This window comes from Embiotoca jacksoni, unplaced genomic scaffold (genome assembly GCF_022577435.1).
Source record: "Embiotoca jacksoni isolate LCO1_2020_lvr unplaced genomic scaffold, fEmbJac1.0.p SCAF_2, whole genome shotgun sequence".
NCBI classification, from domain to species: domain Eukaryota; kingdom Metazoa; phylum Chordata; class Actinopteri; family Embiotocidae; genus Embiotoca; species Embiotoca jacksoni.
Genome location: NW_027185340.1, coordinates 24861256 through 24883677, shown reverse-complemented (window position 1 = coordinate 24883677; position 22422 = coordinate 24861256). Strand labels below are relative to the sequence as shown.

Genomic DNA, 22422 nt, shown 5'->3' with positions numbered 1-22422 from the left:
TGTCTTTCCTCCTGTCCTCCATCCTCCTGTCCTCCGTCCCCCTGTCCTCTGTCCTCCATCTCTTTCCTCCTGTCCTCTGACCTCCTGTCCTCCATCTCTTTCCTCCTGTCCTCCGACCTCCTGTCCTCCATCTCTTTCATCCTGTCCTCCGACCTCCTGTCCTCCATCTCTTTCCTCCTGTCCTCTTACCTCCGTCCTCCCATCTCTTTCCTCCTGTCCTCTTACCTCCGTCCTCCCATCTCTTTCCTCCTGCCCTCTGACATCTGTCCTCCATCTCTTTCATCTGTCTCCCTGTCCTCTGACCTTCGTCCTCCATCTCTTTCCTCCGTCCTCTGTCGTCCGTCTCTGTCCTGCTCCTCTTCTTTCTCCGAGCAGCAGTTTAACCCAGAAGCTCAGTGACCTTGTATTGAGTGTGTGAGACGATGTTCAGTCTCTGTGTGTGTGTCAGAGCAGCGTAGCAGAGTGCCGTGATTCTTCCTGACAGTTCTGCAGTGCGACCGACTCCACTGCAGCGGTGTGTGTGTGTGTGTGTGTGTGTGTGTGTGTGTGTGTGTGTGTGTGTGTGTGTGTGTGTGTCTCATGTCTCCAGCAGCCTTTGGATGTGAGTGTGCAGCTGCATGTTTGAACTGTGCCACTCAGCTCCGACCTCCCAGCAGGCATTATCCTCGCTGACCGCTGGTGGCCAGTAGTTCTGGAGTTTCCTGTGTGTGTGTGTGTGTGTGCGTGTGTGTATATATCAGTCAGTTCAGTAGTCACTGCATGTGATAACGTGACCTAATGGCTTGTCCAGATCAACCATCAACCATCAGTGATGTCATCGTTGGTTTGTGAACGTTATGAATCCTCCAGTTCAGATTCTGTCCATCACCATCTTTGCTAGTTCGGAGCGGTTTGGAGCAGGAAGTGACCATATTTGGACAAGCTGGGGGAGGAGCCAGCGGTGGATCTGACTGATCTGATTGGAGACCTGACGATACTACGTCCCGCCCACCGATAGCTGTAACCTGACTGCACCACAGGCCTGTCAATCAAACAGACACGCCCCCAAAAACAGGTCTTCTTGAATCTTCTTTTCTAATGAATGAGGGATTATTTTCAGATGGACCTCCAGAAAACTAATAAGAAGGAGTGACTTTAGCTAACAACACCGAGATAACTGATGGACACATTTTATTCACTTTGGATTTGATGAGAAGTTGAATGGGAGTCTATGGAGCCGGAGGCTTTTTGGAGCCGACCTCTAGTGGCACTCGGTGGTATTGCAGCTGAAGACACTTCTGCATCGGAACCATTTTTCAGACATGAAGCTACGAACACTTTTATATCCAGTCTGTAGTTTTATATAGTTTTATATCCAGTCTGTAGTTTTACATCCAGTCTGTGGTTTTAGATCCAGTCTGTAGTTTTATATCCAGTCTGTAGTTTTATATCCAGTCTGTGGTCCAGGGTGGGCTGTGGTCATTCGGTTCTGTGTGTGTGTGTGACCAGCCTGCATTACTTCTTGTAGACATGGACTCTGTCAGGGTTGAGAGTTTGATTCCCATTTGAAGTACTGATGTAACATGTCCTCCTTTGTCTTTGTTCTGTTGCCTTCAGCTGCTGTAGACTAAACGGTCTGCTGAGGACCTGCTTGAAATAGTTTTGTTGAGAGCGTGTCGACCGCCTTAAACTTCTCAGTTGCAAGTGTCTGTCACTCTCGTCGGTCTTTCTAAAGCTCCGAAGACAAAGTGCATTCCTTCATCTCTTTATATCACCTTCAACATCACAACTAAATGCCTGTAGCCCCAACGTTGACCCTGATCCTTCAATACAGGAACTCTGACCTTAAAGACAAGACTTCATTAAACTGATCAAATATGACACCTTCAGTCGAACAGTTGTGAGGACTGGACAGAAATGTCCTCATATAGATGGACATGTGTCCACGATGTTCACACAGTGAGTCTCAGTGCACCAGACAACAACATTTTTAAACATGCAGCACAAGTATTAATATCAAACAACACTTTTACTGCTTTTACAGCAATTGTGTGATTTTTAAGAATTTCATCCTTCGAGTTCATCTTTACTCGTGTTCACATCGTTCAGTAGTTTTTAACGACGACATCAGCATGTTCATTGGTTTGGTTCTTCTGGAGGTCGCTCTTGTGATGGATTTTTAAGGTTGACTGGTTCCACTCACTCTTTAGGACTCGTGTTAAACTCTGATGTCTCCAACCTTTGTCTGCTCTGAGAGCTTCTTCTAAAGGAACAACAGCAGATGCATTGTGTTTCCTGTGAGCTTTTAATTTGAAACGTCACAGCAATAAGCCGACATGTGGTGTAGCTTCCATGTGTCACTCACTCTGACAGACGCTCTTCAGAGCTCCGCCCTGCGTTACGGTCCAGACAGAAATATGGCATTGATGTTATTTAGCAAATTAATGAGCAGCGTTTGTTGCTGAAGGGTGAGCTTCCTCTTCCTGTGTACCGGTTTCTTACCACATTACCTGCAGCTCCAACTCCTAGCTGACAGTGTGGTTGTTGTGAGTGCACGTCGTGGTCAGATGTGCACATTGCTGTAATACAACAGGAGGTGGAGACCTGCATGGAGCTGATATGAAGTCATCAGGAGGATTTCAGTCGATGCTTTAAAGGCTTAACAAGATTAAGCAATGCATTAGAAACCCATCAATCCAGATATTGTTTGAAGGAAATGTTTCCAGTTGTTTTCATCATCTAGTGTGTAAACTAGCTGCAGCACCATGTTCAGAGCTTCAGGTCGGGCTGTGGGGATCAGGAGGGTAAAGCTATTGTTCTCAGGCCCAGAATTTAAAGCCTCTGCTCTGGCAGGCCGGCCTGTTTCGTAACGCTCTTTAATGTGACCTGTTTGGCAACGCAGGCTTCATCAATCTGCCGGGAAGGAGAAGCAGAGCTCAACCTTTACACAGCATCAACAGATATCACACATACTTTCTCACCAGTACTCCCCAACAAAACCATATTTACCTCCATGACAACAGCAAGTCAACCTGGCACGGGTTCATAAAAATACCATCCAAAATTAAATATGTGCGAGAGGACCGAGGCCGGATGTTCAGGCTGCAGGTAGATCGGATGTTCTCATCAGATCTTCAGGACGGACTGTCGGATCAGATTTGGTGTGTCCAGACGTCACCAACCTATCTGCATTGGTTGCTATGGCAACAACATACACGCAGCTACGCTTTCCAACACGGAAACGACGGCAGACCGTGGATTGTAGCAGGAGCTCTCATAATGACGTCATCACCGCGTGTCGAAGGAGAGGAAGGAAATCTGGTCTGAGACACATCTGTACAAATCTAAGCCACGCCCCCTGTCGCACTGCACTGCCCATCAGAGTTTCATTTCGGTTCGATCCTGAAAACTCCAGATCAAAATATGTCTACGTCTACGTCTGCGTGTTCGTCTGCGTGTTCGTCTGCGTGTGTTCATCTGTGTGTGTTCGTCTGTGTGTGTTCGTCTGCGTGTTCGTCTGCGTGTGTTCGTCTGCGTCTGTATGTTCTTCTGCGTGTTCGTCTGCGTTTGTTCGTCTGCGTGTTCGTCTGCGTGTGTTCGTCTGCGTGTTCGTCTGTGTGTGTTCGTCTGCGTGTTCGTCTGCGTGTTTGTCTGTGTGTGTTTCTTCTGCGTGTTCGTCTGCGTGTGTTCGTCTGCATGTTCGTTTGCGTGTGTTCGTCTGCATGTTCGTCTGTGTGTGTTCGTCTGCGTCTGCGTGTTCGTCTGCGTGTGTTCGTCTGGTTGTTCGTCTGTGTGTGTTCGTCTGTGTGTTCGTCTGCGTGTTCGTCTGCGTGTGTTCGTCTGCGTGTTCGTCTGCGTGTGTTCATCTGGTTGTTCGTCTGTGTGTGTTCGTCTGTGTGTTCGTCTGCGTGTTTGTCTGCGTGTGTTCGTCTGCATGTGTTCGTCTGCGTGTGTTCGTCTGCGTTTGTTCATCTGCGTGTTCATCTGCGTGTGTTCGTCTGCGTGTGTTCGTCTGCGTGTTCGTCTGCGTGTGTTCGTCTGCGTGTTCGTCTGCGTGTGTTCGTCTGCGTGTTCGTCTGCATGTGTTCGTCTGCGTGTTCGTCTGCGTGTGTTCGTCTGCGTGTGTTCGTCTGCGTGTTCGTCTGCGCGTGTTTGTCCGTGTTCGTCTGCGTGTTCGTCTGCGTGTTCGTCTGCGTGTGTTCGTCTGCGTGTTCGTCTGCGTGTGTTCGTCTGGTTGTTCGTCTGCGTCTGCGTGTTCGTCTGCGTGTTCGTCTACGTGTCCGTCTGCGTGTGTTCGTCTGCGTGTGTTTGTCTGCGTGTTCGTCTGCATGTGTTCGTCTGCGTGTGTTCGTCTGGTTGTTCGTCTGCGTGTGTTCGTCTGCGTGTGTTCGTCTGCGTGTTCGTCTGCGCGTGTTTGTCTGCGTGTTCGTCTGCGTGTGTTCGTCTGCGTGTTCGTCTGCGTGTGTTCGTCTGGTTGTTCGTCTGCGTCTGCGTGTTCGTCTGCGTGTTCGTCTACGTGTCCGTCTGCGTGTGTTCGTCTGCGTGTGTTTGTCTGCGTGTTCGTCTGCATGTGTTCGTCTGCGTGTGTTCGTCTGGTTGTTCGTCTGCGTGTGTTCGTCTGCGTGTGTTCATCTGGTTGTTCGTCTGCGTGTGTTCGTCTGCGTGTTCGTCTGGTTGTTCGTCTGCGTCTGCGTGTTCGTCTGCGTGTTCGTCTACGTGTCCGTCTGCGTGTGTTCGTCTGCGTGTGTTTGTCTGCGTGTTCGTCTGCATGTGTTCGTCTGCGTGTGTTCGTCTGGTTGTTCGTCTGCGTGTGTTCGTCTGCGTGTGTTCATCTGGTTGTTCGTCTGCGTGTGTTCGTCTGCGTGTTCGTCTACGTTTGTTCGTCTGCGTGTGTTTGTCTGCGTTTGTTCGTCTGCGTTTGTTCATCTGCGTGTTCGTCTGCGCGTGTTCGTCTGCGTGTTCGTCTGCGTGTGTTCGTCTGCGTGTTCGTCTGCGTGTTCGTCTGCGTGTGTTCGTCTGCGTGTGTTCGTCTGCGTGTGTTCGTCTGCATGTTCGTCTGCGTGTTCGTCTGCATGTGTTCATCTGCGTGTTCGTCTGCGTGTGTTCGTCTGGTGGTTCGTCTGCGTGTTCGTCTGCGTGTTCGTCTATGTGTGTTCGTCTGCGTGTGTTCGTCTGCGTGTTCGTCTGCGTGTGTTCGTCTGCGTGTGTTCGTCTGGTTGTTCGTCTGCGTGTGTTCATCTGGTTGTTCGTCTGCGTGTGTTCGTCTGCGTGTTCGTCTGCGTGTTCGTCTACGTGTTTGTCTGCGTGTTCGTCTGCGTTTGTTCGTCTGCGTGTGTTTGTCTGCGTTTGTTCGTCTGAGTTTGTTCGTCTGCGTGTGTTCGTCTGCGTGTTCGTCTGCGTTTGTTCGTCTGCGTGTTCGTCTGCGTGTGTTCGTCTGCGTGTTCGTCTGTGTGTGTTCGTCTGTGTGTTCGTCTGCGTGTTTGTCTGCGTGTGTTCGTCTGCGTGTTCGTCTGCGTGTGTTCGTCTGCGTGTTCGTCTGCGTGTTCGTCTGCGTGTGTTCGTCTGCGTGTGTTCGTCTGCGTGTTCGTCTGCGTGTGTTCGTCTGGTTGTTCGTCTGCGTCTGCGTGTTCGTCTATGTGTGTTCGTCTGCGTGTGTTGGTCTGCGTGTGTTCGTCTGCGTGTTCGTCTGCGTGTGTTCGTCTGCGTGTGTTCGTCTGGTTGTTCGTCTGCGTGTGTTCATCTGCGTGTTCGTCTACGTGTTTGTCTGCGTGTGTTCGTCTGCGTGTTCGTCTGCGTTTGTTCGTCTGCGTGTGTTCGTCTGCGTGTGTTCGTCTGCGTGTGTTCGTCTGCGTGTTCGTCTACGTGTCTGTCTGCGTGTGTTCGTCTGCGTGTTCGTCTGCGTTTGTTCGTCTGCGTGTGTTTGTCTGCGTTTGTTTGTCTGCATTTGTTCGTCTGCGTTTGTTCATCTGCGTGTTCGTCTGCGTGTGTTCGTCTGCGTGTGTTCGTCTGCGTGTTCGTCTGCGTGTTCGTCTGCGTGTGTTCGTCTGCGTGTTCGTCTGCGTGTGTTCGTCTGCGTGTTCGTCTGCGTGTGTTCGACTGCGTGTTCGTCTGCGTGTGTTCGACTGCGTGTTCGTCTGCGTGTGTTCGACTGCGTCTGGGGAAGAAAATGAATCAACACTCGTCAGTATGATTGACTACGACCGAAGACAGATATTGACAGAACTAAGAAACGGTTCTTGAAGCCCAATCAAAGACCCTCCGAGGTGTTTCCAGAGAGCCGACACTCTGAAACGGATCGTTCAACACGTTCTTGTGAAGAAACCGATTGCAACACAGTAAGACGAGGAAGACTCATCATGACATGACTCATCACTTTCTGAATCCTGAAAGAGGACGGAAGTGTGAGCAACACAGCCGAGCATGACCCCGTTAAGGAAGGACGCGTGAAACACTGTCCGTTGCTATAGCAACAACTAGTGACACAGTTCCAACCTGAATTTTTTTGCATGTTCAGTGTATTTTGAAAAGCCATCAGGGAGTCTTTGCTCTGTTAGCAGGTGAAATATCAGAGAAACGGGTACATGTACGACATCCGTGTGTCTGCAGGTACCTGAAGCCTCATTTTACTGGTGGCCCCTCCCTTCCTGCTCAGTCTCCATGATGGAGACCACAAACAAACAAACAAACAAACAACAACCGGGTTTTGCCGGTATGAAGATATACATGTTAGTGCTGTATTAACAGGTCTTAAATTGAACCCTTTCACTCCACACGCCGGTCTGTCACTGGACAGTTGCTGGTTTGAATCCCAAGACTAATTTGCTGTGAAGGTTCTGATGTACCCACGAGCAACCCACAGACAGAGGAGAAGAGTGTGAGTGTTTGTCCCAACAACAGCGCTCTTGTTTCAGCCAACAGCTTCTGATCACGAGAACTGCTAATGATCTTACCAGTCATTACTGGAGTGTGTGTGTGTGTGTGTGTGTGTGTGTGTGTGTGTGTTTCAAGGGCTGAAGTGCTGGTTGAACTCTTTACTGGAGGATTTAATGTGCTGAATGGCAGATTTCAGCTGAAGCAGTGAATCCAGCGAAGAAGAAAATAGCGACAGGAAGGGAAGCGCCCGAGGTTTGGACGGAGCTCAGTGGCTCAGGATGGACCGAAGAGACCGCAGCAGTGGGCTCGAATGTTGTGGCCTGTCAGTTATTTTTAGGTCACACACATCCAGCCTGCTCAGCATGATAGAAATACACACTAGTGCCACCTGCTGACTGTACATTTGGTGTGTAGCCAGCTGCCCGGTGTGTGTGTGTGTGTGTGTGTGTGTGTGTGTGTGTGTGTGTGTGTGTGTGTGTGTGTGTGTGTGTGTGTGTTTGATCACATTTGATGGAGACAGTTAAAACTGATACTGATCTTCTCCTTCCCCAAAGTGATGGACTGTTCCTTTTAAAAATTAGGACGAAATCTTTATCGGGCTGAAAAGCTCATCGTTCTGTCAGTGGGGAGGAAGATGAAGAAGAGTTTCCTTACGTCCAGAGGAAATGTGATCATGGACTGAATAGTAACTCATTTTCCCTCCGTGTCTGCAGGGTGATTGAATCCATCCACTCAGTGCTGTTGGAGCTGGACTGAGCTGTTAGCACACTAAAGGTAAGCAGCATTAAATCACCCTGAACAAGTTACCTTACACTGTCACAGGTCACATGAGGGAGGGGCGGAGAGGTGACGGGGGAACAGGGTGGAGGGGTGAAGGGTTGGAGGGCTGACAGGGTGGAGGGGCGACAAGCCGACGGGGTGGAGGGGTGGATGTCATGTTAAAAGTCTTCACTTTTACAAGGGTCAATAGAAACGGAACACTTCCTGTATATTTCAAACTAAAAGCCCTGTAACCTTTTATAAGTAATAAACCCCCCATGTGGTTATGTGGTTTCCAGAATAAATGTTGTGCTGACTGCAGCTGGACGTGTTCAGCACGGAGCAGGTTGGAGGGGTGAAGGGTCGGAGGCTGACAGGGTGGAGGGGCAGCGGGGTGGGGAGGGGCGACATGGTGGAGGGGTGAAGGGTTGGAGGCTGACAGGGTGGAGGGGCAGCGGGGTGGGGAGGGGCGACATGGTGGAGGGGTGAAGCGGCTCGCTAGGACCACAACGAGGAACAGTTCGGTTCGTGTCGCGGCCGCAGATCTCAGCTCAGTTCGGTACATTTCTGGTAAAGCGTGTGGCTTTGCCAACTTCAACATGCTTCTCGTTTACTTGGCAAAAAAAAAAAAAGTGAACAACTGTTTGCTTTCACAGAATTCGGTCCAAGAACATAAACTTTCTTCAAAGTCAAATCTTAATTCAAAGAATGTTTTTTTTTAAATTAGTGCAAAATCCAGCTTTGTAATAAATGAATAGGACACATTAAAGACAAACCTACCGTCAACATTATAAGTGCATCATAAACTTTGTATATGCTGCTCACAAGCGAGCAGCTCTACAGGAATCACCATAGCAACCAGCGACTTATTGCCTGATTGACAAACATCCATCATGGCTGCCTCCATTGATCCGTGATGTCCTCCTGCAGAAGGAGATAATAAACAGTTGGTAACACTGACCGGGTCTTCACACCTGGTGGGACAGGTACTGTGTACAGACCCGGGTTCAGAGACCCCAAGAGGTCTATATCACCATAGCAACCAGTGACTCAGCAGCTGTTTACTCCGCTTCTCTCTCCACTGTCCATCATAACTCCGCTGATGTGTTTATGTTTGGTCCAGGTTTTGTGGTCGTGGTTCTGTGGTCCGGGTTCTGTGGTCCGGATTCTGTGGTCATGGTTCTGTGGTCCAGGTTCTGTGTTCATGGTTCTGTGGTCCGGGTTCTGTGGTCCGGATTCTGTGGTCCGGGTTCTGTGGTCGTGGTTCTGTGGTCCGGGTTCTGTGATTCAGGTTCTGTGGTCATGGTTCTGTGATTTTTGATTTTATTTCACTTTATTAATCCCCGAGGGGAAATGTCTTCACTACAGCAGGGGGGGCTCTCAGGGGGGAGCTGCTGCAACAGGCTGCCACTAGCGCGGCGCCAGGTAACCTGACCTGAGGTGCATGTTTTTGGATGATGGGAGGAAGCCGGAGAACCCGGAGAGAACCCACGCAAGCACAGGGAGAACATGCAAACTCCACACAGAAAGGCCCAGGACCGGATTCGAACCCGGAACCTTTTTGCTGTGAGGTGACAGTGCTAACCACTGCACCACCGTGCCGCCCTGTGGTCCTGGATCTGAGGGGATCCACCGGGTCACCACCACGGTGAACCTGCCTGCTTGTGTGTGGGGGAAGTTGTTCTGTTTGCCACCAGGGCAACCTGGCAGCAGCTTGTTCTCCGTCCCTGCAGGTCCACGGGTCGTCTAGTTTAACACAATGGAAGCAACTTCCTGCTGCCGCCTGTTTGTTTCTGAGGGAACAAAATTAGAACTCATTGGTTCTATTCATAAACCTGACTACTGTGTGTGTGTGTGTGTGTGTGTGTGTCAGTATCATATGACACTAGCAGCTCAGTACCCATGGGATCAGCTGGGTCGAGCCTCGGGGCTGAAACACACACATGTTGGTGCAGCTAAGCTTTGCTCAGTCGCTGCATTGACTTCCATTCATCGTGGAATTCTGAATTTTAACCACAGACTGGATATCAAACTGTAGAAAACACTGACTGGATATAAAAGTGTTCATAGTGTGGCTAACCAGGGGAAAGCCGGGCAGACGCAGCACAGGAGGCGGAGACCCAAGCTCTGATGGTCGCTGGTTGATGACATCACTGATGTTTGATGATTGATGACATCACTGATGTTTGATGATTGATGACATCACTGATGGATGATGGTTGGTCTGAACCATAAATCTTGCTCTCTCTAACCCTAGAGCTGATCTAATCTCACACATGACCCCTGACCTGAACTGCAGCCCCAGACAACATGACATGGAGCCTCACTCGGACCGTTGCGGTCCCATCAGGATGACTCATCCCAGTAAGATTGTTGTTTATAGCAGAAAAGCTCCCAAAATAATAAGATAATAAGATGGCGCCACGCTAGCGGCAGCTTGTTACAGCAGCTCCCCCAAGTGTCTTTTGTTTTAAGTATTTTTCTTTCTTTCTCCTCTTCGGAGTTGTTTTTTTCTTTCACGTGTGTTAAGTGACGGTCAGACAATGTAACTTTTCCACTTTTCTGGTGGCTCTTCTTCTACTTTTTTCCTTCTTTGTAACGGAGAGCTACGCACAGCGGACTGGGGCCATTGTTTACTCTCGTGATCAGCTGATCACGCTGAGTCGACCTCTACTGCTGCTGCCCGGAGCGAGGCCTGAGATCCCCGTTGAACTTCGGAGAAGATGGTGGGGTTGCAGAGCTGGAGCTAAGCTAAAGGCGGAAAGGAGGAAATATAAACCAGCGGTACCGGCGATCTTAATGAGAAACGTGAGGTCGTTGGCCAACAAGACGGACGAGCTCGGCGCGCTGGTAAAGACCCAGAGAGAGTACCGGGAGTGCAGCATCATGTGTTTCACCGAGACATGGCTGCACTCACATTTCCCGGACCACAGCGTGGCCGTACCCGGCTTCAGGACCGTTCGGGCGGACAGAGACGTTGTTCGGAGCGGCAAGAAGAAAGGTGGAGGGATTGCAGTCTATGTGAACGAGAGGTGGTGTAATCCCGACCACGTGTGTGAAGGAACGTTTCTGTAGCCCGGACATTGAACTGCTAGCCGTGGGGATGCGTCCTTATTATTTGCCGAGGGAGTTCTCGTCCGCCAATGTTATCGCTGTGTACGTTCCTCCATCAGCTGACGCAGAGGCAGCAGTGGACACCATCCACTCCACTGTGTCTAAACTGCAGACTAAGCATCCCGGTGCATTTTTGGCAGTTACTGGAGACTTTAACCAGTCTGGATAAAGTACTGCCAACTTTGCACCAGTATGTGAACTGCCCCACACGGAACAATAAAACTCTGGACTTACTGTATGCTAATGCCATGGATGCATACAGTACTACTGCCCTTCCCCCCCTTGGTAGATCAGACCACAACCTGGTCCTGCTGACTCCCAAGTATGTTCCTCTGGTGCAGAGGCAGCCTGTGACCACCAGGACTGTGAGGAGGTGGACACAGGAGGCTAAAGAAGCTCTGCAGGACTGCTTTGAGTCCACGGACTGGAATGTGCTGTTTGGACCACATGGGGAGGACATCAACAGCAGGACGGACTGTATCACAGAATACATCAAATTCTGTGAACACACCACTGCACCATCCCGGACTGTACACTGCTTCCCCAACAACAAGCCGTGGATCACCAGTGACCTGAAGGTGCTTCTTAAGAAGAAAGCAGCCTTCAGGTCTGGGGACAGGGAGGAGCTCAGGAGAGTGCAGCGCCACCTGAAGGAGAAGCTCAGGGAGTACAAGGACTCCTACAGGAGGAAGCTGGAGGCCAAACTCCAGCAGAACAACGTGAGGGAGGTGTGGACCGGTATGAAGGAGATTACTGGGTTCAAGGGGAGAGAGAGACAACCAGGGGGAACCTGGAGAGGAACAACCAGGGGGAACCCGGAGAGGAACAACCAGGGGGAACCTGGAGAGGTCCAACGAGCTAAACTGTTTCTTCAACAGGTTTAGTTCACCACCTTCATCTGTCTCCTCCACACCTCACACCTCCCAAACACCTCTGCTGCCTCCCCCCCTCCCCCCTCTGCTCCCCCTGGTGAACTGCATAGAGCCCTCAATCTCAAAGGGCTCTTCCTCCATCGACACCCCCCCTCTCTGTGACGACTGGCCAGGTTAGGAGACAGCTGGAGAGACTCCACCAGCGCAAGGCTGCAGGACCTGACAGCATCAGCCCCGGGGTCCTGAAGACCTGCGCCGTCCAGCTGGCTGAGGTCCTACAACACCTCTTCAACCTGAGCCTGAAGCAGGAGGAGGTCCCGGTGCTGTGGAAGACGTCCTGCCTGGTTCCTGTCCCCAAGAAGACGACTCCATCTGGCCTCATTGACTACCGACCGGTTGCCCTCACATCTCATGTGATGAAGGTGCTGGAGAGGCTGGTCTTGGCCCACCTCAGGCCGCTGGTGAAATCTTCTCTGGACTCTCTGCAATTTGCGTACCAGCCTCATGTGGGAGTGGACGATGACATCATCTACCTGCTGCAACGAGCTCAGTCTCACCTGGATGGAACCGGTGACTCTGTGAGAATCACTTTCTTTGATTTCTCCAGTGCATTCAACACCATCCAACCACTGCTGCTGAGGGAGAAGCTGCAGGTGGTGGGGGTGGACACGTCCACCGTCTCCTGGATCAATGACTACCTGACAGGCAGACCACAGTTTGTCCGTCTGGGCAGTGTGCTGTCTGATACGGTGGTCAGTGGTACTGGAGCTCCACAGGGAACTGTTCTGTCTCCCTTCCTGTTCACCTTGTACACCACTGACTTCCAGAACAACTCAGAGTCAAGACATCTGCAGAAGTTCTCTGATGACTCTGCAGTGGTAGGATGTATAAGTGATGGACGGGAGGATGAGTACAGGGCAGTAGTGGAGGACTTTGTGGAGTGGGCAGGAAGAAATCACCTGCTCCTGAACGTGGCCAAGACCAGAGAGATGGTGGTCGACTTCAGGAGGAAGACGACGGCTCCACAACCGCTGAGAGTTCTGGGAGAGGAGGTGGACATGGTTGAGGAGTACAAGTACCTGGGTGTCTCCATCGACAACAGACTGAACTGGAAGACCAACATCAACGCTGTCTACAAGAAGGTGATGAGTCGACTCTTTTTCTTGAGGAAACTTCGATCCTTCAATGTGTGCAGCGATATGTTGGAGATGTTCTACCAGTCTGTTGTGGCCAGTGCATTGTACTTCACTGTGGTCTGCTGGGGGAGCAGCATTGGAGCCGGTGACACCAACAGACTTAACAAACTGGTTAAGAAGGCCGGCTCCATCATCGGCTACAAACTGGACAGCCTGGAAAAGGTGGTGGAGAGGAGGACGCTGAACAAACTATTGTCCATATTGGATAATCCTGTCCACCCTCTCCACCACCTGCTGCAGGGACAGAGGAGGACGTTCTCCTAAAGACTCCTCCAGCTCCGCTGTCACAAGGACAGATACAGGAGATCATTCCAGATACAGGACATCATTCCTGATACAGGAGATCATTCCTGATAAAGGAGATCATTCCAGATACAGGAGATCATTCCTGATACAGGAGATCATTCCAGATACAGGAGATCATTCCTGATAAAGGAGATCATTACTGCCCACTGCAATAAGACTGTACAATAACTCACCTCTGACAAAATCCATCACAGTACAATAACACTGTTGACTGTGTTTCTTGGTTTGTTTGTATATAATATATATAGATATATACTGTACTGTATATATATATATATATGTTGACTGTGTTCTTGGTTTGTTTGTATATAATATATATATAGATATATAATGTACTGTATAAACTGTGCATTTTATATTTTATATTTATATTTTTTTACTGCTATTTACTGCTATTTTATTGCTTTTCTATTATTCTATTATTTTATTCTATTATTTATATTATTATCTTATTGCTTCTGTATGCTGCTGTAGCGAAAAAATTTCCCCTCGGGGATTAATAAAGTAAATACCTACCTACCTTCCTACCTAAAATGTGCACACAAGAGGGTTTCATTTGGAAACGGCACTTATGTGTGTTTCTCTTTGAATGTAGTGGTGAGTCCTCTCAGCAGGTATGTGGCCCAGTGGATGACCTGCAGAGGAGTGTGAACAGCTCTTTTGCTGTGTGTGTGTGTGTGTGTGTGTGTGTGTGTGTGTGTGTGTGTGTGTGTGTGTGTGTGTGTGTGTGTGTGTGTGTGTGTGTGTGTGTGTGTGTGCAGTTTCACACAGCACAGTGTAGCCGAGCGGAGTCGGAGTCTTAATCCGCCTTCCTCGTACGGAGACACAGAAGCACATGTCGATATGAGGCAGGCGGTTAAAAGGAAATGATGTCATCCCTGCCGGAGGTCTCGGGGGAAGTGATATCATTGTTGCTGGATCAGCAGGCGGCTCCCTGCTCGTCCTCCGCTTCCCTCCATTCTTCTTCCTGTGAGATACGAGCCAAACAGTTCTGGTCCAAAATGAAAGAAAAGCTCTCTGCTGGCAGCCTTTCATGATGCTGCTCTTTATATTCTACTACATTGATTAAAATAAGAACCGTTACATGACAGCTGACCTCTCCATTGAACTTTGGGCTTTATAAGCTGTTAGCAGCATGTTCATCTTCTCCTTTTGTTGTTTAAAGTTGGCTGGCAGGCAGCTTTTAGATGCATTACCGCCACCTACTGACGTGAGAAACACATTACAAGCAGGGGCCAGTAGGTAGGTAGGTAGGTAGGTAGGTATATACTTTATTAATCCCCGAGGGGAAATTTTTTTTAAAGTAAACACAGGAGAAGAAAGGAAGAACGATGGTCACATATATAATATTAGTGCATCATGTTGAACTACTGCTGGTGTAATGAGAGGCTGAAAGGTGGTGGAGGAGTTCTAGCATTGTGTTTGTTTGCATTTGAATCTCCCTGAAATTGACCGATTCAGTTTTAATCTGCACTTTGTTTTGTGACATATCGAGTAAAAACAGATGATGAAAGTATAAGATATTCTACAGTTTTTGGATGAAGATCACAGTGAAAGTTGAAGTGGGTAAAATGTTCCAGGTCATTTATTTTATAGTTTCCTGGAGTTTCGCCCTAAAATGACAGAACAAGGTGAACATTAAAAAATCCTGTATTTGTCGAAAATGTTGACAATTCCTAAAGAGGTGTTGGCATAAGGCAGGACTGTTTTAATATGTTCCTGTTGTGTTGGTGAGTTGATATCCCTCCTGCAGCCTGTGTGTCTCTGTCAGTTTACTGACTGAACATCTGGGCTGCTGTGGCTCAGACGGTGGAGCAGGTAATCGTACGGTTGGTGATTCAGTCCCGGGGTCCTCCTGTCCCTCTACTGAACTGTCTTTGGGTAAAACACTAAGTCTCAGGTTCCCCCAACCATTAACCATCAGTGATGTCATCAACCATCAGTGATGTCATCGTTGGTTTGTGAACGTTATGAATCCTCCAGTTCAGATTCTGTCCGTCACCATCTTGCTAGTTTGGAGCGGTTTGGAGCAGGAAGTGACCATATTTGGACGAGCTGGGGGAGGAGCCAGCAGTGGATCTGACTGATCTGATTGGAAACCTGACGATACTACGTCCCGCCCACCGATAGCTGTAACCTGACTGCACCGCAGGCCTGTCAATCAAACAGACACGCCCCCAAAAACAGGTCTTTTTGAATCTTCTTTTGAGGGATTATTCTCAGATTTAAGGCCAGTACACTAATCTGGAAGAGTGAATTTAGTGAATGACATACAGAAAACTTGTTGAAAAATTGTATTGACTGAGAATTTGATGAGAGAAGTTGAACGGGAGTCTATGGAGCCGGACGCTTTTTGGAGCCAACCTCTAGTGGCACTCGCTGGTATTGCAGCTGAAGACACTTCTGGATCAGAACCATTTTACAGACCTGAAGCTACGAACACTTTTATATTCAGTCTGTGGAGGTGACGGTGGTCTGCGGTTGCCCCTGGTGACAGACGAACACCTTGCATGGCAGCTCTGTCACCACTGATCCGTAAACAGGATGCAAAAGACCTCTAAGGGTTTAAAGTTTATTGTCTCTGGAGGTGTCATTTGACTGCTTCCATTGTGTCTCAGTCACTCAGTGACTTTATGAAGGATTCAACATCAGTAAAAACATACGAAACAACAACCATAAACGATTTTAGTATCTGATTTACAGCATCTAGCTCAACAGGAAAGATGAGATTAATAAATACAACAAAACTGAAACCATTTACTTCATTTTATAATGTCAGCTGTGCTTTGTTTTATTGTCAGAACTGAAAACATGAATATCTCTCACAAATTGAAGTGAACACGACAGAAGGAAGCTTTGAAGCCATCATTCAAACAAATGGAGAACTGAAGAGTTACAAGGACGTGTTTGTTGAAAGTGTGGAAAAGTTTTCATGCTCAGAGAGGAGTTCTCAACTTCCAGCTGAATCTGCTGCTTCTGATTTATAGCTTCGCTTCACAGAAACCCAACAACCAGGCCTAAAAATACCTGTGTGTGTGTGTGTGTGTGTGTGTGTGTGTGTGTGTGTGTGTGTGTGTGTGTGTGTGTGTGACATCTTGATATAGAGCCGTGGGAATGGCCCGCACTGATGCACGTGCTCCTGTGTTGTGGCCGCAGCCCTGTTGAGGATCTGAGTGGTTTTGAGGGAAACTGGGAGCTGCACGGTGCAGATGAAACCCGTTGCTCAGCGGCACGAAAGCAGATGTAGGACGAGTTGAGAGGAAGAGAAACAGTTGCTGTCTGGTTTTCTTGTCTTCATTCAGCCTCTTCACAACGTGTCTCCTCTCCGTTAAGCACAGACTGTAAATAAAAGTGTTCGTTGCTTCCGGCTTCAAAAAATGGTTCCGATCCAGAAGTGTCTTCAGCTGCAATACCACCGAGTGCCACTAGAGGTCGGCTCCAAAAAGCCTCCGGCTCCATAGACTCCCATTCAACTTCTCTCATCAAATCCAAAGTGAATCAAATGTGTCCATCAGTTATCTCGGTGTTGTTAGCTAAAGTCACTCCTTCTTATTAGTTTTCTGGAGGTCCATCTGAAAATAATCCCTCATTCATTAGAAAAGAAGATTCAAGAAGACCTGTTTTTGGGGGCGTGTCTGTTTGATTGACAGGCCTGTGGTGCAGTCAGGTTACAGCTATCGGTGGGCGGGACGTAGTATCGTCAGGTTTCCAATCAGATCAGTCAGATCCACTGCTGGCTCCTCCCCCATCTCATCCAAATATGGTCACTTCCTGCTCCAAACTGCTCTGAACTAGCAAAGATGGTGACGGACAGAATCTGAACTGGAGGATTCATAACGTTCACAAACCAACGATGACATCACTGATGGATGATGACATCACTGATGGTTGCTGGTTGATGACATCACTGATGGTCACTGCTTGCCGTTGATCTCGTTTTCTCCTTAAAAATATCTGTGACTCTGAATGAGCCTCAGTCAGTCCTGCCAGACAACAGCTGCTTGACCCTCATCTTTACTCTGTGAGAGGTCAGGGGTCAAAGGTTACAGTTTGGAGGTTGACGTCACTTCCAGTCTTCGCTGATGTGTAGTGTCTGGCAGACGGTTACAGGAAGCAGTAGAGTTTTAAACGTTAGCTCCCTTTAGAAGATGAGTAAGGTCATTTTAATGTGGCACATGTTCCATTATTAGGTCTGTTAATAAGACTCTATGGCTCGTTAAGCTCCCTGCAGTTTTCCACAAGAACCAGATTGTTAAATGAACCTTATTAAATTTAGTTTTTTTCAGAGTGACGGACAGTAAGCAGTGATGGACATCTTGCTATCATGGTGTCTGACCACTCCCTGTGGTTGAGATGTGGGAGAGATGTAGGACGGATACAGAGGAGGAGGAGGAGTGAGGAGAAGAAGGAGAGGACGGAGGGAAACAGTCGTAAACAGGAGGGAGAGAAATGAGGAGGTGGGAGGGGTGAAAGACGGGAGGATGATCGTCTGGTTTCAGTGCGACAGATCGGAGGAGTGTAATTACTGTTTTCTTTGGACACTCGGAGTTCATCACGCCGACGTGCTGTCTCAGCTCCTCCTTGTGGTGCGTTCAATGACACTCTGAGAGGGAGGGATAAGCAGCTGAGCCGCAGTCTGTATAATACAGCACATTCTTCTACTTTTTAAACTGTATTTAGTGAACCAAGACGTGAGACTATGAGTTAGACGGGAACTGAGAGAGTGCAACACAAACAGTAAACAGACAAACAAGACCGAGCAGGAATAATGAAAAGAAACAGGAGGAATGGAAAACAAAAAATTCACTAAGCAATAGCTACATTGTAATGACAAATGGGAAGATCAATTACAATAAAAATGTTCAATAGTAGTCGTAAAAGTTTCCTATAAAAACGAGAAAGGGCAGAGACTAGTGATCGGGATGCTTGCTTCTTCCTACTTTTCCAGGTTAGGAGGTTTTATTTTCATATTGTTTATAGACTACATTCATGGGATCCCTTTTATAATGTATCCACTATTCTTTTCTGCACACGCTGGCAAGCTGATTCAACTTCAAGAACAAGAGGGCTGAATAGGAAAAACACTGGGGCCTCGAGGGCCACACAGGATCCTCTTGTTACCACGTGTTACTACATGGAGCACTTTAACTATATTATTTTAATCAGTCCCCGCCCTCTGCTGCAGCGCTGCCTCGTCAGTTGGCCGGAGGACGGCCGGCGGTCCTCATCGTCACGGTGTTCCTGCCTCTCTGACATCGTCCAGAAGAAGACCCGAACACGTCTTTTAAATCCACACTGGACAGCGCTGCTGGCTTCGTGGCTTGTCCTACAGTTCCCACAATGCACGTGGCTCACCCTCAGAAAACCTGTACATGTTGCACAATAGTTCTCTGTACAGATACCAAACAGGTGTGAGATGTGGATACAATTTAAACTGTGATTATTATCGCAGTACTACAACCCCAATTCCCCAAAAGTTAGGATATCACATAAACCTGTATTTAATTCAAAATAGACTAAAGACAACATGTCAAATGTTGATACGGAGAAATTGTATTGTTTTATTAAAAATATAGGCTCATTTTCGATTTAATGGCAGCAACATGTTTTTAAAACAGTTGAGACAGGGTCAACAAAAGACTGGAAAAGTTGTGTAAAGTTTAAAGAAAACACCTGGTGGAACGTCTCAACTAATCAGGGTACCATGGCAACAGATCAGGAACATGATTGGGTATAAAAGATGATTTCAGAGAGGCAGAGTCTCTCAGCAGTGAAGATGGGGAGAGGTTCACCACTCTGTGAAAGACTGTTTGGGAAAATAGTTCAACAATCTAAGAATAATGTTCCTCAACGTAAAACTACAAAGAATTAGTGGATTTCATCGTCTACGGTTCATAATATCATTAAAAGATTCAGAGAATCTGGAGAAATCTCTGAACACAAGGGACAAGGCTGGAAACCAATATTGGATGGTGGTGATCTTCGGCCCTCAGGCAGCACTGCATTAAAAACACACTATTCTGGAGTGGAAATCACTGCATGGGCTCAGGAACACTTGTGAAAACCATCGTCCGTGAACACAGTTCATCGCTGCGTCCACAAATGCAGGTTAAAACTCTCCAAAGAAGAAACCAGATAGAAACATGATCCAGAAACACCGCCGCCTTCTCTGGACCGAGATCATTGAAGATGGACTGAGGTGAAGTGGAAAACTGTCCTGAGGTCTGATGGATCACAATCTGAGATTCTGTTTGGAAATCATGGACGCTGCATCCTCCAGGTTAAAGAGGAGAGGGACCATCCAGCTTGTTATCAGCTCTGAAATCCTCTATCAGGGAGCAGCTCCGTCAGAAGAGTGAGGTGAAGTCTGTTTTCCTCTTTAAATGGAGTCGACCACGGCAGCGATCGGTCGGTCGGCGTCGAATCTTCGGATGTATGGAAACAGAAGATTGTTATACGAAAGCGCAGCTGAGAGTTCACCAACCCCCCCCCCCCACACACACACACACACACTCTCTCTCTCTCTCTCTCTCGCTCTCTCTCTCTCTCTCTCTCTCTCTCTCTCTCTCTCTCTCTCTCCCCCCTGTCTAAATGACAGACCTGCTAACCACAGTGATCTAATTGTAGCACCACTTCTCAGTGTGTGTGGTGTGTTTTTCAATGTGTATGTTTGTGGGTGTGTGATATTCTGCTCTCTAATCTTCCTCTGTGTGTGTGTGTGTGTGTGTGTGTGTGTGTGTGTGTTTGTTGGCTGTGCCCTGGGTGACTGGGTGGAGTAGTGGAGGGGGGAGCTGCGTTCAAGAACAACGAATGAAACGGTTTTGACTCTCACTAAAAACTATAGAAGACCACTGACTTTTTTTCCCTGTAAATTACAAACCCTGTGTTGATAAAAGACGAGAGCTTCTTTCAGCTCTGTGACGTTTGGACAGCAGCTGTGTGTCATTGGACGTCTTCATGCTGATCTCAGATATCTGATGAACAAAGATATCTGATGAACAAAGATATCTGATGAACAAAGATATCCATGGACTCATGTGTTTTTAACATTTTACCACCGTGTCATGTGTTCAAACCAAACCGGTCCAGCTAGCTGCCGCTAGGATTGTAAGTGCGTGACTATCCGTGGTGTTACGGTACGGGTGCTCAGAGCGACCAAAAGAGATCTGACTTCACCAAATGGGTCATTTAATAGAACTATAACAAGTAGAAACTACATTATATTACATATTATATGAAACTCTATTCTAATTCTATTTTCCCATTGAGGACGTGGAGGGATATTTGTAGTGATGAGCAGGGTGTGATGTCATGATGATTTGACCAATCAGATCTCTGGATCAGAACTACTTGTTGTATGATCACCGATACTGCCGGGGTGATAAATCCACACTTGATTCTGTTTCTCGTTTTCAGTTCATTAAATCATTTTAAAGTGTCTGAATTTATGTATTGGGGCAAAATGTTTATCTAGCGGTTGTCGTCACAGAGAAGAATTCAACAGCTGTTAACTGCAACATGACCGAAGAGGCCAGAATCAACCCGACAGTACAGCGACCTTGTTAATAATGTTGATCGGCAGGGATGGACCGGCTCAGTCCACGTCATCGTGCTCTACTGAAATGTTCTGTTTGTTGGTCACACCGCAGGATCGACAACATCCTGTAACACCCTGAATATTAGCAGCCATCTGAAGGCGTCGGCCTTCCTCCTCTGAAAGTCTCCTCATGGGTACTTGATATATGTGAGGATCAGCAGAGAAAGGAGCTTCTTCATCTTCATCTTCATCTTCATCCTGTCTGTTTACTGAACACAACCTTCTGCTCTGATACTCTACATTTATTCCATTGAAATAATAAATGTCAGTCAAACAGCTCTTTTATTTGTGAAAGGCCATGCAGTTCAGACTGTTGGCCACTAGATAGAGCTGCAGGGTTAAACACGCTCTCCTCGTCTTCCCTCTTGTCCTCAGATGGATCAGCTGTCAGACGAGGAGGTGGAGGTCCGAGAGGAAGAGGAGGAGGAAGAGGAGGACAGCGATAAGGACGACCAGGACCTGGATAAGATGTTTGGAGACTGGCTGGGGGAGCTGGACAAACTCACACAGGTACACAGACCTGACACCTCCACCAGCACTCTCAAACCTGATTGGCCGTCTCAGACATGACGGTGTCACTGTCTCTTCCTGTTTGTGCAGAGCCTGGACGACGGCCGCCCAGAGCGCCCCCCCCAGCAGAAAGCCCCCCTCAGGCAGGAGACCAACATGGCCAACTTCTCCTACAGATTCTCCATCTATAATATCAACGGTCAGACACACCGATCTGAACACACACAGACACACCGATCTGAACACACACACACACACCGATCTGAACACACACACACACACCGATCTGAACACACACACACACACACACACACACACACCGATCTGAACACACACACACACCGATCTGAACACACACACACACATCGATCTGAACACACACACACACACACCGATCTGAACACACACACACACACACACCAATCTGAACACACACACACACACACACCGATCTGAACACACACACACACACCGATCTGAACACACACACACACACACACACCGATCTGAACACACACACACACACACACACCGATCTGAACACACACACACACACACCGATCTGAACACACACACACACATCGATCTGAACACACACACACATCGATCTGAACACACACACCGATCTGAACACACACACACACACCGATCTGAACACACACACACACCGATCTGAACATGCACACACACACACCGATCTGAACACACACACACATCGATCTGAACACACACACACACATCGATCTGAACACACACACACACACACCGATCTGAACACACACACACACACCGATCTGAACACACACACACACACACACACACACACCGATCTGAACACACACACACACCGATCTGAACACACACACACACATCGATCTGAACACACACACACACACACCGATCTGAACACACACACACACACACACCGATCTGAACACACACACACACACACACCAATCTGAACACACACACACACACACACCGATCTGAACACACACACACACACCGATCTGAACACACACACACACACACACACCGATCTGAACACACACACACACACACACCGATCTGAACACACACACACACACACCGATCTGAACACACACACACACATCGATCTGAACACACACACACATCGATCTGAACACACACACCGATCTGAACACACACACACACACCGATCTGAACACACACACACACCGATCTGAACATGCAC

General features: G+C 48.1%; 1 protein-coding gene across 1 annotated transcript in view; it reads left to right on the top strand.

Annotated features, from left to right (window-relative positions):
* raph1a (Ras association (RalGDS/AF-6) and pleckstrin homology domains 1a) overlaps window positions 1-22422 on the top strand; it is a 78381-nt gene that overhangs the window by 19462 nt on the left and 36497 nt on the right. The window contains 3 exon segments of the mRNA XM_069155186.1: window positions 7566-7626; window positions 21072-21206; window positions 21297-21405. Coding sequence (XP_069011287.1) covers window positions 21072-21206; window positions 21297-21405 — 244 coding nt within the window. The 5' untranslated portion in view covers window positions 7566-7626.